At 53.4% G+C, this 15,080-nt stretch overlaps 1 protein-coding gene and 1 long non-coding RNA gene across 4 annotated transcripts in view; one reads left to right on the top strand and one right to left on the bottom strand.

Annotated features, from left to right (window-relative positions):
- Window positions 1-15,080, top strand: part of LOC116149787 (uncharacterized) — a 38,772-nt gene that overhangs the window by 3,845 nt on the left and 19,847 nt on the right. For both annotated transcript variants that reach the window (XR_010378174.1, XR_010378173.1), the window contains exon 2: window positions 178-265. This is a non-coding gene — a long non-coding RNA (uncharacterized LOC116149787). The remainder of the gene's footprint in view (window positions 1-177; window positions 266-15,080) is intronic.
- Window positions 2,354-15,080, bottom strand: part of MAPK4 (mitogen-activated protein kinase 4) — a 148,043-nt gene continuing 135,316 nt past the window's right edge. For both annotated transcript variants that reach the window (XM_031441892.2, XM_064480342.1), the window contains exons 3-6: window positions 13,858-14,002; window positions 12,219-12,380; window positions 7,765-7,966; window positions 2,354-5,026 (exon numbers count right to left, since the gene is read on the bottom strand). In XM_031441892.2, the coding sequence (XP_031297752.1) occupies window positions 4,321-5,026; window positions 7,765-7,966; window positions 12,219-12,380; window positions 13,858-14,002 (1,215 nt within the window). In that variant the 3' untranslated portion in view covers window positions 2,354-4,320. The remainder of the gene's footprint in view (window positions 5,027-7,764; window positions 7,967-12,218; window positions 12,381-13,857; window positions 14,003-15,080) is intronic.

Here is a 15,080-nt window from a genome sequence, read left to right as displayed (position 1 = left end):
CAGTCACTTAAACCTCTGTCTTGGTACTGAGCCCATGAATTAAAGTGGAGAAGATGTAAGCCTTGTTTTGGTGCACTTGTTAGCAGCTCTGGGAGACAGAGGGCAGAACAATTGTTGAACAGGAGGTTTTGCTTTTCGACACAAACTTGCCATTCATACATTTGCTCTTTCCCACAGCAGAGCCTGTTTGCGACAAGCCTGCCAACTAAGCCTGACGGAAGGAGCTGGGTGGAGTAGGTGCTCCGAGGGCCAATCCGATCCCACGGTAAGGACCCTGAGGCTGGTGTCATTCTAATGCTGAGATGCTCCTCCTGGTTCCTGAGTGGAACGGAGACAGTCACTGCTCACAAAATGAAATGAGCCAGATTGCAGCTGAGCCGCCCAGCCAGACCCCTGGGCCAGGGAGACTGGGGCTGCGGGTTCAGTCCTCTGGTGGGTTAGGCTCTGTTTCCTGACTGTGGGTTGTACTCAGAACCCTGCCACATTGTCATTCCCATGGGAATTAGGCACGGGGCGCTAAAAGGTGTCAAGGCATAAGCGTGCTAACACACCTGTTAGTCAAGAACGTGCAGAGCAAGAGACATCAGGGAAGGCAAAGTAACTTGAACTCTGAGATCTTGAATGTCAAAATCTGGAAGGGTTTTATGTGGTCTTAGTGAAGTTCTTAGTGTAAAAAAGCAAAATCTAAGTCTTAAGGGCCAACATGGTCCTACACACAGGCAAGAACACAGCTCTGTACTCACGCCACAGGCCCGCCAGGAGGTTCTGACACAAAGACCCACACTGGTTTGATACCAAAACTTCTCAACAGGATTGCTTACCCCAGAGTTGGATTAGTGGGACTAGGGGCGGGGACACTGATGGTGGGCTTGGGACATTTAGGACACTGAAAGGAATAGCCACGGGCTGCTTAGGTACAACCCAGCTCAGGCAACATTGTTACCGACCCGGGCCCTTGGACTCTCCAATCAATAGAAACTGATAAGAGCCCAGATGAGAATTTCAAGCAAGGCTTCTTTATTGGAGTTCATGCTACAGCACAAGGGAATGAAAGCAAGAAGCAGGTGCCCTTGCTCACTCCTGGAGAGATGCTGCTTGGGTCCTTAAAGGGGGGTAACAACGGGGGTGGATCTGTAGGTTGGACAGAAGGCACAGCTTAGGTGGTCTGCCCACCCCCTTGGTGGTGCTGTGTGCAGGGATCATGCCCAGTACCCTGCTTTTGCTCCTGGCATCTCAGAAATGGCAGTTTGCTCGTGGCCTTTTTGTATCCTACTGCTCATAATTGCAGCTTGTACACGCGTGCCGTTAGTTTTAGTCACTTGTAGTTTCTTTGTTTGCCCAGGTGCAAGCACTCTGGTAGAGGCTTCCAAGTCCCATCCTATCTCGGTACCTCCAGCTTCTCTCAGCTCTGATTACTGGAGCTTTAGTTGCAGCTTCCTGCTCTGGGACCAGTTTTAATTCTTGTAGGAAGGGAGGAGGGGCTAAGAAGGGTTGAGAAAACCCAAGTGTATTGCCAGTAGTAGCAAGTGTTCTCTGCCCGGGTCCTGAATGCTCTTCATGTTAAATCCCGCTGTTGACACCTGTGGGCGTTGTCTGCCAAGATCCCTTGGCCCTCATCCTTCTGCGCGTGCCACTCCAACTTCCCCCTGCAGCACCTGTGGCTCTTTGCCTGTGGCCCTTCTCTGGCCATTGGAGCCTGTTCTGCTGCTGTGCAGGAGGCAGGCCAGAGGTGCTGGGGAAGTAACAGCCCAGGAGCCTGGTCAGCCACCAAGGACAGGCAGGGTAGGAAAGCCCAGAGGCGGATGTTCTGCTCTGCCTAATGGAGCTCCCCACTGGGATAAAGCTGCTTTGCCCACAATGGTGACAAGCATCCTTTATTGGCTTCCTCCTCTTCTTTATCACTTCCCCATCACCATGTCAGTGTCTCCTAAGGTCATTCCTCCCACCCCTAAATTACTTGCACTTGATTCTCTGTCTTAGGGTTTTCTCCTGAAGGAAACTAAGCCAGTGCCCAATCCGACTTTCCTTACTGTACAGATTGGACACTGAGTTAGGCAGAAGCTGTCTGACCAAGGACCAGCCTTGGTCAGAAGATTTGGAGTTGGTTCCAAGAAATGGTTTGAAATCTACAAGTATGAACACCGGGCCTGACCTAGGTGATTCTGGAATGACTTCCCTGATTACCAATCGGGGTAGGTTCTCCCATCTCCTCCCCTCTAACTGCAACCCCTAAAAACACAGGCCATCATGGGTGCAGGCAGAAGCCAGCCAGCCTCGGATGACTCAACTGCAGTCAAAGACAGGACCAGATAATACGTAAATAAATGAGGTAATAAGTACATGAACAAACAAATCTGTTCCAATAAAACTTTATTTGGCCCATCCCGATCAAGTGTAATAACGTTTAATAGATTTTTTTAAAACATGAGTAGTCATAGCAATTCCTCTGTAATAACAATTATATATGAACTTCTGGTCAAGATCAGAAGCTTGTTCCTTTACCAAAAAAGTAAAACCACCCTCTGAGGACAAATGGCACATGAGGAGCGGTGTACATTTCCTTTTCTTTTAAAAAAAAACAAACAAAACCCAAACACTTCATATTTACATATTTGCCATTTAAAAACTGGTGAGTATGATTAATTGTCTTTAAATATAAGTTTCTAACATGTTGCAGGTTTCACTGTACAAATCCTAGTTAGCTGATTAGATTTAAGGTGCTGTTGAGGTGAGGGTGAACACAGCCTAGGATAAACACAGGGGAATCCTCTGTTTACAGACTGGCTGGACCTCCTGTGGGCATCTTCGGGGAGAGCCAGTGGTGGGGATGGCAGAGCATTTCCAAGGGACTGGTCTCTATGCTTCTGCAGGGGGCCTGCTGTGCCCACACCTGATGGCCCCAGGCTGTGTGTGCTAGGGCGGCTCTGGGTTTGCCTGCTCCAAACTCATCCAGGCTGCAGCTATGAGGGACATGGTGGTCTCGAGTCCTTTCTTCTGTCGTGGGGTCCCCATGCTGGTGCCTGACCCCTCAGGGCCCTCGCTGTTGGCACCCCACCTTTCATACCCTCCCACTTTTCTGGATTCCTTGTCCCCAAAACCCCTTGCTCTCCAATGCATTTCTTCAGGGCCTGCTCTGTGCCAGGGTTAAGTGGATGATCAGAATCAGGGGCAGTATTAATGAAGCCGGATGGGCCGTGGGTGAATCTCCCCTAATGCATCTGCTCTGTGGCAGGCACCTCATTGCTGTCCTCCAAGTGAGCAATTCGTGCTGAGAACATTAGTTCTCACGGTAGGCTTGGAGAGGGGGTGTGTGTATGGGGGGTGGGTGGGCAGGCTGGAGGGGTTCTTGGAATTGCTGTCTTCAAACTCACCCGTGTCTGAAGTTCCCTCGGGAACCAGAGCTATGTCTTTGTGTCTGCGCGTGTGTCAGGAAAGTGCATAGGAAGTTCTGGAGAAGGTGGGTGCCCAGGCCTGGGAGAACGAGTTATTTTACCCACAGACCCCAAACTGGTCTGGTCTGAAACCCAGATTTCAGACCACACAGGAGTGAGGCAAATCCTACGGGGGAGAGGCAGATGGGAATATTTAAATACTTGAGGCGCCAGAAAAAAAATATGCTTGGTGAAGAAGCGAAAGAAACTGGCTCAGTTTCTAATTTCATAATTCAAGGGACATTGCTCTGAATAAAAAGCACAGGGAGTGGGTCAGATGGTAACAGACAGGGAAGAAACCTCTTGGACCAAGTTTTCTGACCACAAAGCCAGAGTGATCCCAGTAGAGGAAGACATTGTATTGTGGACAGACACCGACCTGGGGGCCAGGAGACTGGGAGTCAAGGCTTGCCCAGACACTGACTAGGCCCTGATCTTATAAGCAAGTCACTTTGCCTCTGCGCCTCACTGTCCTTCCTCATCAGCCAGTTGAGCCTAGCTGGGCCAGACGGTTTCAACACCATGCCTGCAAGATTCCTCTGCCCACAGCCACCCAGGTGGGGCCTGCAGACTGCTGTTTAAGACATGTTTCTTCCCTGTGCACCACTATTTAAAAAAACGCAAGGGCCTCTTCTTTGCTGGGAAAAGGATCAACCCCCAAACTAGGCTCCTGTTCAAACCTGCTCCCAGAGGTTAAAGGCTAGTTATTAAGGCAGTTTAAGAAATGGACATTCCTCTCGCTCCTCGGATCCTTCTTATGTTCTGCTAACCCCAAGGCAGCAGAGAGGGGCAGATGGGGTAGTGGAAGTGCCAAGGAGGCAGCCCCCTCCTGCCAGGCCCGGCTTTCCCGGCATAATCTCCAGGATGGCCTGGAGCGCCCCCTCGGCCCTCACCACCTTTCTTTGGAGAAGGCTTCAGTCTGCACGAGATCGCCAGGGTGCTCAGAGATGCACGCGCCGTTGAGGTCGCCCAGTTTGTTGTCTGGCAGGTCCTCGGGCTTGGTGCAGAGCTTCAGGGCGCGGGAGATGAACACGTCGAGGTCGAACTGGGGGCTGGCGCCCCCGTCGACAGGGGCGGAGCGGCCGGGTGGGGAGGCCGTCCGGCGGCGCTCAGGGCCGTCGGGGGGCGGGCTGGCGCGCTCCGGGCCGCCCTGCGTGCTCTTGACCCACTGCGCGATCTCCAGGAAGAGGCTGGCCGGCTCATCGTCATGCGCCCCGGCGTCTGGCGCCACCGCGGCCACCGCGGCGGTGGGGGGCGCCCCGGCCGCCTGCTTCCAGTGGGACAGGTCCAGGATGAGCTTGGGCTCCGAGTAGTGGTGCGGCTTGTTGTCGCGCCACAGCAGCTTGTCCAGGTAGGACGGCGACCCAACCTTGTAGTCGCAGGAGCGCCCGTAGTCGGCCTCGAAGGCGCGCTCCATGGACGAGTGCGACTGCTCCAGGAAGCGCTCCGAGCTGCTCTGCGAGTCCTTGCGCGGGTCCACCTGCACGTCCTCCGCCAGCGGCGCCGAGCCCGCGCGCGGGTCGCGCTGCACCTCGCTCGCATCCTGGCACCGGTCGGGCCGCCACTCCAGGTCCGAAGACAGGCTCACGGGGTACCTGTAAGGGTAAGGCAGGATGGCGATTGGATCCCCCAGCCGGAATGGCTTTTCAGAGGAAGCCAACTTCCCTAATCCCTGTCTGCCACCCACTGGCTGGATTTCCATTCCTTCCCGGTCTCTCCAGCTCCTCTCCGCCACCTCCCACGGTGGGAGGGTGATGGGTCAAAGCAATGGTGAGCCGCCAGGGCTCAGGTACAGGGGCTCATTGTTTGCCTTAACTCTGGTCGTCTTTTGTATTCATTCGACATCCTACAGATACTTCTTGAGCGCCTCCTGTGTGCCAGGTGCTGTTCTGGGCATTACCAGCCACAGCAGTGAACAAACAAAATCCCTGTCCTCATGGAACTTTCTAGTGGGTCCACCTATGCATTGCTCCTCAAACTCTGAGGTGCACACAAATGACCTGGGGACCTTGTTAAAATGCAAGTTTTGATCTAGTAGATCTGAGGTGGGGTCTGAGATCATGTAGTTCTCATGGGCTGCCAGGTGAGGCAGAAGCTGCTGGTCCTTGGCCCACACTTTGAATAGCAGGGCCCTAAAGAGTGCTCCCCAGTCCTGGCTCAGATTAGAACCATCTGTGGAAGGGAGAATTTCTAATGACATTCCATGCCTGCTCCACACCCCGAATCCTAACTCAATAGGTCTAGGGTGGAGGCCTGCATTGGCATGGTTTTCACACCTCCTCAGGTATTTCTAAGGTGCAGCCAAGAAATCCCTAGTGGGGATCCCTAGTGGATCTGGCTGGGGTCCCCGACAGATCCCTAGTGGATCTGGCTGGGGTCCCCGACAGAGGCAGAGCAGGGCCTATGGAAAGATGACGCCCTCAGCAGAGGCAGATCCTTGGACTTCTGCCCTCTGTCGACTGTCCTGCAGCCTTGAAGAGCGAAGTCAGCTAGCCAAGAGCAAATGAAGGGCAGGTGGGCAGGTGGGCAGGCCATTAGCTCGGGCTGAGCCCTCCCTCCCCGTGCCAGGTGTTCTGTGCAGAACCGTGGGGGTCAGGGAGCAGGCAAGAAGAACAGAGGAAGCCTCAGGCAACAGTCAGCTGCTCTGGGAACAGGAGGTTCAGTGTTCACACAGGAAAAGCCAAGGACAGGCAGGTTAGGCTGCGTGAGGGGGCAGGTGGGCAGCTGCAGTCCACACCTTGTGGTTTTCAAGGCATGGGGAAGGCCTGGCACTGCCCGCCCTCCCCGTGATGCCATTAGGGTGGGAGTCACTCCTGGAGGTGAACACTGCCTCCTCCCATGAGGGTCCTCAAAACTGCAATGATTTCTATGAGGAAGACCGTCGCCTTTGGCTATTACACGCCAAGGGCCAAATGTAAGTTGTCTGCTGTCTTCAGAGCAACCCTGTGGAGCGAATGTTCTCACCCACCTCACGGGTGAGGACACTAGCATTCAGAGGTGAGCAGTTTGCTCAAAGCAGGGCCAGTAGGAAGGGGTTTGTCTCTGCTGTTGTCATCCGCTTTTCTCATGCAGGTGTGATGGGAGAGGTCGGGGGCAGAGCACAACCAGGTTTAGATGTGGTCAGCATTGATGGGCAGTGGCCAAGGGAACCCTGTTGTTTTCCTGCTATCAACCCTATGCCACAGCCACAAGAAGCAGAGGACAAACCTCACTGGGGGGAGGGGTGGCTACAGGGACCACAGTCAAGTGCAAGCCTAGAAGAGGGGGCAGCAGGAGAGAGAGTCTTCATTCATCTCTATTTGCTGGCCACTCCTGATAACGACAGTCAACAACAGCAAACCAACAAACCTGTCCCAAAACAGCAACGTTGCTCTGGCCCTCCCTCGGAGCCTCCTCAATCTGAAACCCATCATCTGTCAAATGACTGAAAAGGAGAAACTGCTCATCTGTCACTTATGTAACTAGCTGTCACATTCTCCCAACAGCAGGGCTCCCGCTTAGGCCCCCTTGGAGTCCGAGCTGCTAAACCCTCAACTTCTATTTCTAAACAAGCAGCTCTCAGTGCTCCCTCCAAGTATTAGCAGATGGTGATGCCCAAATGTTTAGCTGCCTGATCTAGGAACGTCAGAACGGGAAGGGACTGGAGAGAGCATTGTATGTGTACGCGGCGATGGCTGAAAATGTATCTTCTACCCAGCTGATTCACTGGGTAGTGCCTTCCAGGCACACTGTGTAGAGAAGGGTTCTGAGGCCCAGTTGAGCAGGAAAGAGTGATTGCTCAGCAGTCTGACATGGATGCAGACTGGGGAGGGCCCCACGTGGGCCAGGTGTTAGCTATGTGACATGGTGCCAATCTCTAACCTCTCTTGAGCTGTGGCTTCCTCGTGTGTCAATGGGTATAATAATCATGGTGCCTCCTTTCCTGGCAGCTCAGGAGGGGCAGATGATGTGAAGGGCATGAAGGTGCTGCGTGGTGGTAAATTTCTCATTGTTTTCTTGTCTTGCGTGGCTGCATTTTGCTTTCCTGGGGCAAATCCCCGGCTTGCTAGAAGTGAGCTCCTGCATGCTTGCTGAATGTCTGTTGAACGTCGTATTGTGTGGGCAGCATACCCGGGGTCGGGGGGTGGCTGTGTTGCACAAAGGAAGGTCCCTGACCACACATGCAGGACATGGCTGGTCATCTACCAGGCGTGTCTGGGGACAGGAGACAGGGCAGGAGCTAGGTTGGGGAAAGCTCCCCACAGGTTACAGAACTTGGGGGACAGAAGGAAAGGTCATGGAGGATCAGAGGCAGACAGAAATGGGCATGTGGGCTGGAGCCCTGGAAGCACACCTGTCCCAGTTGGAGAGCTGGCTCTGATTGGCGGCCATCAGTAGGATGTCGTCAATCTCATCCTCGATGCGGAATGGGTGCTGCGAGGTGGGCTCGTCCTCGGGGCAAGAGTAGGGGCTCATGTAGGGGTGCTGCAGCCCCATCTCGGCAGTCAGGCGGTCCATGGGGTTAAAGGTGAGGATCTTCTCCAGAAAGTCGATGGCTGTGGGGAGCAGAGCAGGACAGGGGGGGTCATTCAGTGCCCCTGTCAAGCTAAGAATGAGACTCCTCAGCGTGGTGACGCCACCTCGTGTCTGTACTTTCCCGTTTGTAAAAAAGGCTTTTAGCCATTTCCTTTCTCATGATCCTCCCCACAATCCAGAGATGAGTTCACAGGAGATGCTGCTTTTTGACTCCGCAAGTGAACTGATAGAGGTCCAGAGGGGTGCAGTGACTTGCTCACGGTCACTGCTGATTACAGGAGGTCCAGGGCTAGAACTCTGCCTTAGGCTGGATTTCTCGAGAGACAGGGAGCAGGGTGGTGGCAGTTTAGGTGGCAGGGACCCCTGGAAGCACTGGCAGAGAATGGGGAAGAAGCCAGTTGAGGATGTGCTGACACACAGTTCCTTCTGAGGGCACCTGGGGCTCCCCCTGGGTCCTTTGAGACCCAGCGGGGGACACACCTCCGAAGTGGGGAAACTCCCACTTGTCGTGGGCTGAATGCTGCTGAGTGGGCGCTCCTATCAGAACACAGCAGTAAAACACCACTGAGAAGGGTCACATGGGGGTGGGCGGGTGGCACAGGGCCAGACAGTCTGGGGCTCCTAAGTCCAGAGCCCTTTCCACCATATACTGTCCCTGGAGATTTGACAAATAAAGGCCATCTTCAAAACATTTATTCACCCTGATGTTCCAGGCAGTAACCCTTCAGTGGCTAGATCAAGGGGCGGCCCTGGCAGCTGACCCTGGGCATGGGGACGGGCACTTAGAAGCCTTGAGCCGTGACTGTGTGCCGACCAGCATGAAAGCAGATCAAGGTGTCAGCAGTCGGGAGGCATGATGGGTGTGCACTGGCGGGACGCCAGCTCTGCGCAGGAGCTGGTGCCCTTCCTCCTGAGCGGGGTGGGGACGCCCGCCTGCCCTATGAGCTCGGCCCTGGGTTATCTCAGGGCAAAGCTAACCTAGAGGTTTGCATTACCTCTCAGCACTGGAGGCTCCAAGGAAATCATGACTTGGCTAATCATGTTATAGCCCACGTGGAAAGGGAGGAAAGGCACTGAGCTCAAGGTCCGGGTGGCTGTCCCCTCCGAGGGCTTCGGGCTGGGACTCAGCCCACACCATGACCCAGCCACTCACACCCTCTCTGAACCCCTCTGCAGAAAAATTCATCAATGATTCAGGAAATTGATGGAATCTGAAGGTCACTGGCCTCCCAGGAGGACATGATTCTGCGCCATCATTCTACAATGAAAGATCAGTTAAGCTGCAGGAACTCTGATCACTCCCCAGTGCTCTGGTCCTCTAGCAGGTGCCCAGACACTTCTGGGGAACCCGGAATATTAGAAGATCCTTCCTTATAGCACACCTAAATCTGCCCCTTGAACTCCCTCCTGCGAGCCTAGCTCTGCCCTCTGGGGTCCCCCCTACATCAGCGTGCTGTCTCCTCCCCATGACTGTTCCTCTCATGTTTCAAGACAGCAGTCATGTCCCATGCGAGCCCCCTCTCCTTCTGGCACACAACTGGCTTGCATCTCTCAGCCTCCCCTATAGTTAGCAGCGGCCGTGTGACTGCAGCCAATGGAAAGGGGGTGGAAGCAATGTGTCTACCCCACTTCTAGTCCAGACCTATAAAAGCCTCCTGCAGGAGTGTCTGCTCTCTCTTCCCCTGGCTTCAGCTGGAAGTTGGTACCTGGGGGGACCTTGAAAGCTGTGATTGAAGATGGCAGGTGGCCTGAGTCTCAGGCATAACCCAGGCTCCCCGACTCTGTCTGGACCTGAGGTGAGTAGTGAACACACTGCTGGCAGGTAAGCCACAGAGATTTCAGGTTTATTTGCGACAGCACTAGCTTCACCTTAACTCATAATTCCTTTTCTAAGTTCAACCTCCCCACATTTTGGCGCTTCTAACATAATAAGGCTTCTGGACCATCTTATCATCTTCCTGTGGCCCCAGTGGGTTCCCAGTGGGGCTTCTCAGAGCTTCAGGGGTTCTGGAAGGATTCCCAGGGGAGTCTTTGGAGACTGAGAAGCAGGTGGGCAGGCCCCTGAGCACCTTGCCCCTGCTGTGGTCAGAGCAGTCCTTTTTTTGTTTGTGTATTAGGTTTCCTCATCACATCTGTCACTTGTGATATAATGACTTCTTGTTATAAATGGAGCTCTGAACTGAATGTCCCTGGGGTGGCCTTGGCCCTGCTCCCTCGTCCTGCACCTGTGGTGTGATGGCTGCTGAGGGACACAGTCCACCCAGGCTGCGTCCTTTGAGCCTCTGAGGGTGAAAACCAGAGAGGCCCCCCGCAGGCCTGGAACGTCCAGCAAAGGGATAAACCGGGGTCACCAGCTGGCTCTTCTGGGCAGGTGCGCTTGATGCCCTCTCCCCCCGAAATTTCCTTTCAGCGATACCTCCTTACCCTAAGGCCAGAGGCGGCCTGGGGCCACTTTTCAAGCGCAGGGGCAGATGAGAGACTTTGGTTGTAGCTGGCACATTAGAGAGTGAAGCAAGCCCAGCTTTCATGAACATCTTTTTGGCTACAGGACCAAGTCCACATGCGTCAGCAGGGCAGTCAAAGCCTGCGGCCTCTTGGCCCTTCTCACCTCTCTGTGGCTTCACTTCCTACAACCGCTTAGTGACTCGTCCCCCTGACCTGAGCCCTCTCCACTCCTCCAGGCCAGCTCTCTGTCCCTCTCAGTGCTTGATGGCCCTCTTCCCCTCCCCAGATACCCAGAGTTCTCGCTGGCCCCTTAGGACGTGTTCCTTAGGCTGCGTACTCATCTTTGACGGGTCCTCCCTGTCTTCTCAGCGAGACCGTCTCTTATGTCTCTGAATTTCCATCCTTGGCACAGCTCCCCAGTAATTAATAAATGTTGGCTGATGCTGGTGGTGACAGTGCGAACTTTACTGTCTATCAGGCACCAATTCTGATTTCTCCGAGACAAGCCCACCACACTCAGAGCCAAGTCACCGAGGGGCTGCTGTGTGTGTGGTTGTTTGGGGTAAACGGACATATGTGACATCCCTGATCTGGGATTCCTGAGAATTCTGAGCCTCTTCTCACATGGTGGAATTTCTAGAGGCCTAGGAATCAAAGCAAATGTGGATGGGCTGAGCCTTAATTTGTGGGGAATCAAATTGCCCCCCCCCCTTTAATGATGGAGAAACTGAGACAGTTTGTTGATTGAATAGGGATCGTGGCCAAAGACACTGCTGGTCCAAGTTCTTGGTTTCTTGATGGGAAGGAGTGGGGCAGAGATGGCTAGTTTGTACCGCATGTCTGTTCTCCTCTTTTGACAGTAATGGACATGGTGTAGAATGAGAAACCACTTCACATCCTCACTGCAGTGAGGTGGGGCCTGTGACTAAGGTCTGGCCAACAGGACACAGATGGAGGTGAAGTGTGCAAATTCTGGCTCATGACATTAAAGGCAAGAAGACCCGCCCTTCTTCCCCACCTCCCTCTAAGTGGTAAGGACAACACCCTAAGGTGGCAGAAATACGAGAAAGCAGGGGCTTGGGCCCCTGGATGACTCTGTAGAACAGGTCTACCACATTGGTGCTGGACTGTCTGCATTCGGATTGTTACATGAGAAAGAAATAAACTTCTTAACTCCTTTTTCCTTAAATAAGAACTTAATGTTATTGAAGCTACTGAGAATCTGTATTTCTTTGAAAATTGGCCAAACCTATATCCTACCCGATAGAGGAGTTTCCCAAGGAAGCCTCCAGCACATATGAGCTGGTGATGATGTAACATCTCAGATGATGGAGCAAATATCCTATGTCAGTGGCTTTCCAAATTCTGTTTTACTTGCTTGCCACCATGACCGTATGTGACATATATTATTTATACCCATTTTACAGTTAAGGAAACTGAGATGCAGAGAAGTTAAGAAACTTGCCCAACACCAAACAGCTAGTCATTGGTGGAACTGGGAACTGAGCCTGGGTCTGGCTTTGAAGCTGATGAAACCATATCACACCTTCCAAGGGAAAAAAGTAAAGGGGGTGAAGGAGGAGAGGGAGGGAGGCAAGTGAGAAGGAAGGACAAGGAAGCAAAGTCTGGGGCAGAGTGTGGAGGACCACCAGTGACTGCCTTGAAGTTGGCCTGGAAATTGTGAGGGCAAATGTCCGCTGCCAGGGGGGTCCCCAGCTTCTGTGTCTAGGACTCTGCTTGGTCCTTTCAGAAGAGACTGGCTGCCCTGGCCCCTAGAATGCAGCACGTCAGCCTCCAGATGCCAGCCCAGCTGTCAGGCTCCTGTACCTTCACTGTTCACTTCAGGGAGCAGCTTGCGCAATGGCCTCTTCACCTCCCAGGTGCTACTGACGAAGGAGGGCATCACTTTGAGCAGCTCGTCCTTGTCTTCCTCCCGGATCACGGGGATGGTCTCCAGGATGAGCTGCATCTGCTCCAGCTCATGAGCCCCTGGGGAGGCAAACACCAGAGGGTGAAGCATGCTGCCCACGTGGCCAGGGTGTGCGGAAGCACCAGCACAGCTCCAGGAGCCTGTGCAGGGCGACCCAGAACGGGTGGAGCGGCGCAGGGCTGGGAGCCAGGGGACCTGGGTTCTTGCTGCCACTAACTTGCTCTGTGACCGCGGGCAAGTCGCATGCCATCTCTGGGGCTTGGCTTTGTCAATCGTAGAAAGAAGGGGTGGTTTTTGGGGGCTCGTCCGTTCCCCTGGTGATCTGTGCCTCTGCAAGGAACCAGACTCACACAGGCTGGGTCAGCCAGCGCTAACGTGATAGGGACAGCCTGGCCCGAGGCTTTCCAAGTGCCCCTTCCCACGTGCCTCTGTGCGTGTCCTCTGCCAGGCTGGGGAAGGAAGTGATTTTAAGGCTAGGGGTGAGTCTTACCTTTTCAATTCCCAGTAGGAGAAAAAATGAATCAGGAATAACAAGTTTGGGATGTGTTGCGAGCACACTGTCTCTGTGCTCCCTTGGGCAGAGGGAGGAAGACAGGCTGTGCCAGGTCTGTGGGACAGGATGGAGTCAAGCATTCACTCACTCATTCATCCATTCATTCATTCACTGATTCATTCAACAAATAATTATGGGGCAGCGCCGTCTCCCTGCCAGGCATCATGCTGGATGCTGGGCATGGATACCACCCTCATTCAGTCTTTCTGCATCTCAGAAACCGAATTTGTCTTGTACACCCCGGTCACCACTGAGGCTGTATCAGAGCTTTGACACTGCTGGGATGGGTCTAAATCCTTGCTGTCACCTCTGACCTCCTAACTGCTCTTACTCCCATTCCCTCCACTTTCCCTTTTTGCATGAGTAGCCTTGCCCTTTACCTCTACCAGGTTAAATCCAACCAAGCCCCATCTTCCTTAAGAAGTCCCCCTGACTCATTCAGCTGCACAGTGCGCTTACACCGATTCCCATGGGATTCCAGTCTTCCAGGAGCCAGTGGCTAAGGGTGGGACTCTCCCTTGCCCCCCCTCAATGCCCCGTGCAGCACTAAGCGTGTGTAAATGCTATGAATGCTGACCCGGAAAGTGCCTGCAGCATCAGGGTCCGCTCTGAACGAGTCCCTGGGCCTCTCTCTGCAGTTGGCTCATGGAGGGTCCATTCAGGGACTCTGGGAGCCCCCTGTGGGGCCCTCTCTCCAGATGAGCGCCCCAGACTGACCTCTCACAGAGGTGGGAAGAGCTGAAAATGGAGGGTGGATGTTTTCAGGGGTCAACCTCAAGGTGTTTGAGTACAAGTGATTACTTAATTTTGAAAGTTTAGTGCTCACAAGGCTATTTTTAGCCTCTCCAGTATTTTGCCTGAAATAATGAAGTGCCTCCAAGTAGTGCTGTAAAAACCACAGAGCTAAGGTCAAAGAGAAAGACGAGCATGTTTTTACTGGGCAACACCAGAGGGGAAGAAAGGTGGCAAGGGGAGCAGCTTACCAGCAAAGAGCATGCGCCCCGTGAGCATCTCGGCCAGGATGCAGCCGGCGGCCCACATGTCGATGGCCTTGGTGTAGTTGTTAGGGGAGAGAAGCAGGCGTGGCGAGCGGTACCACTTCGTTACCAACCCTTCCGACAGGTGACCCTGGAAGACAAAATCCTGGGTTCCAGCGATCAGCCTTTTGCAGACACCCTCCCCCTCTTGCCTCTCCTCATTTCCCTTCACAGAGAGACAGGACCTTTCCCACTCTCCATCCTCTCTCATTGATCATCTGGTCAGAGGGGCTCAGGCTGGTTCGTGGGGCTCACAGGCTTTGGTGGGAGAATCTTATGAGGCCCCAGAGTTCTCCTCTGTAGAAAGGAATCCAGGGTGCCAGCGTTTTAGGAGGAATGCTTTTCCACCCCATCTTGACTTAACGATGCCTAACGCTCTGCCCTCATCTAGGAGGAAGATGGACAAATAGGAGCCAGGCTCGAGTTCTTTATCACATCAACAGAGCAACGATGAGACCCTGGAAATTCATTTATTCAGTGCTGAATCTGAGAAATAGCTGTAAAATTGAAATCAAGCCAGTTTCTTTGGTGCAGATGATTAAATAAATGCTGCTCTAATGCCAGAAATCAAGCCCCGGCTGAGAATGGAGGAAGCCGGCTTCATACCGGGTGCAGGTGAAGGGCTTTCGGAAGCAGCTCTGAATGGCGAGTGGACGCAGCTTTGGTTGTGTCCTGAACGCACACTCAGGCCTCCTTCCTCAGGCCTAGAGGGTCCTGGGAGTTCTACAGAGTGTCTTTTGGGGGACAGATGTTCTAACTGGTTTCAGCCACTGCTCAATGTGTGGCCCGGGGTGAAATCCCTCACTGTGGGATACAGTGATGACGCAGGTGTTTTAGCACAGAGAGGAAAACAGAGCCAGGCAACTTGGAAATTGTTCTCTACGTAATGCAGAAAGCCGGCCCAAGAGCGAAACCTGGGAAATGTCTGTCTGGATTGTCTGGGTCGATCTCTTGAAAGTGAAAAAAAAGACCTATCTGGCGGCCAAGGTCAGACAGTTGGCAGCAGGGGGCAGAATCCAATGCATGGTTCTAGGGGTAGTCTTATTATTTGCTGTTGTAATTTCCAGTTGAGCATCTAATTTTCCCCTTTGCTGATGTAAAAAAGTGCCACGGACACAGGTTAAAACATGAAAAGTTGGGAAGCCCAAGTACCCAGGAGCTTTTGGTCA

Source organism: Camelus dromedarius, chromosome 28 (assembly GCF_036321535.1).
Source record: "Camelus dromedarius isolate mCamDro1 chromosome 28, mCamDro1.pat, whole genome shotgun sequence".
Lineage (NCBI taxonomy): Eukaryota > Metazoa > Chordata > Mammalia > Artiodactyla > Camelidae > Camelus > Camelus dromedarius.
The sequence above is the reverse complement of the archived record's forward strand: the minus strand, read 5'-3'. Positions and strand labels throughout refer to the sequence as shown.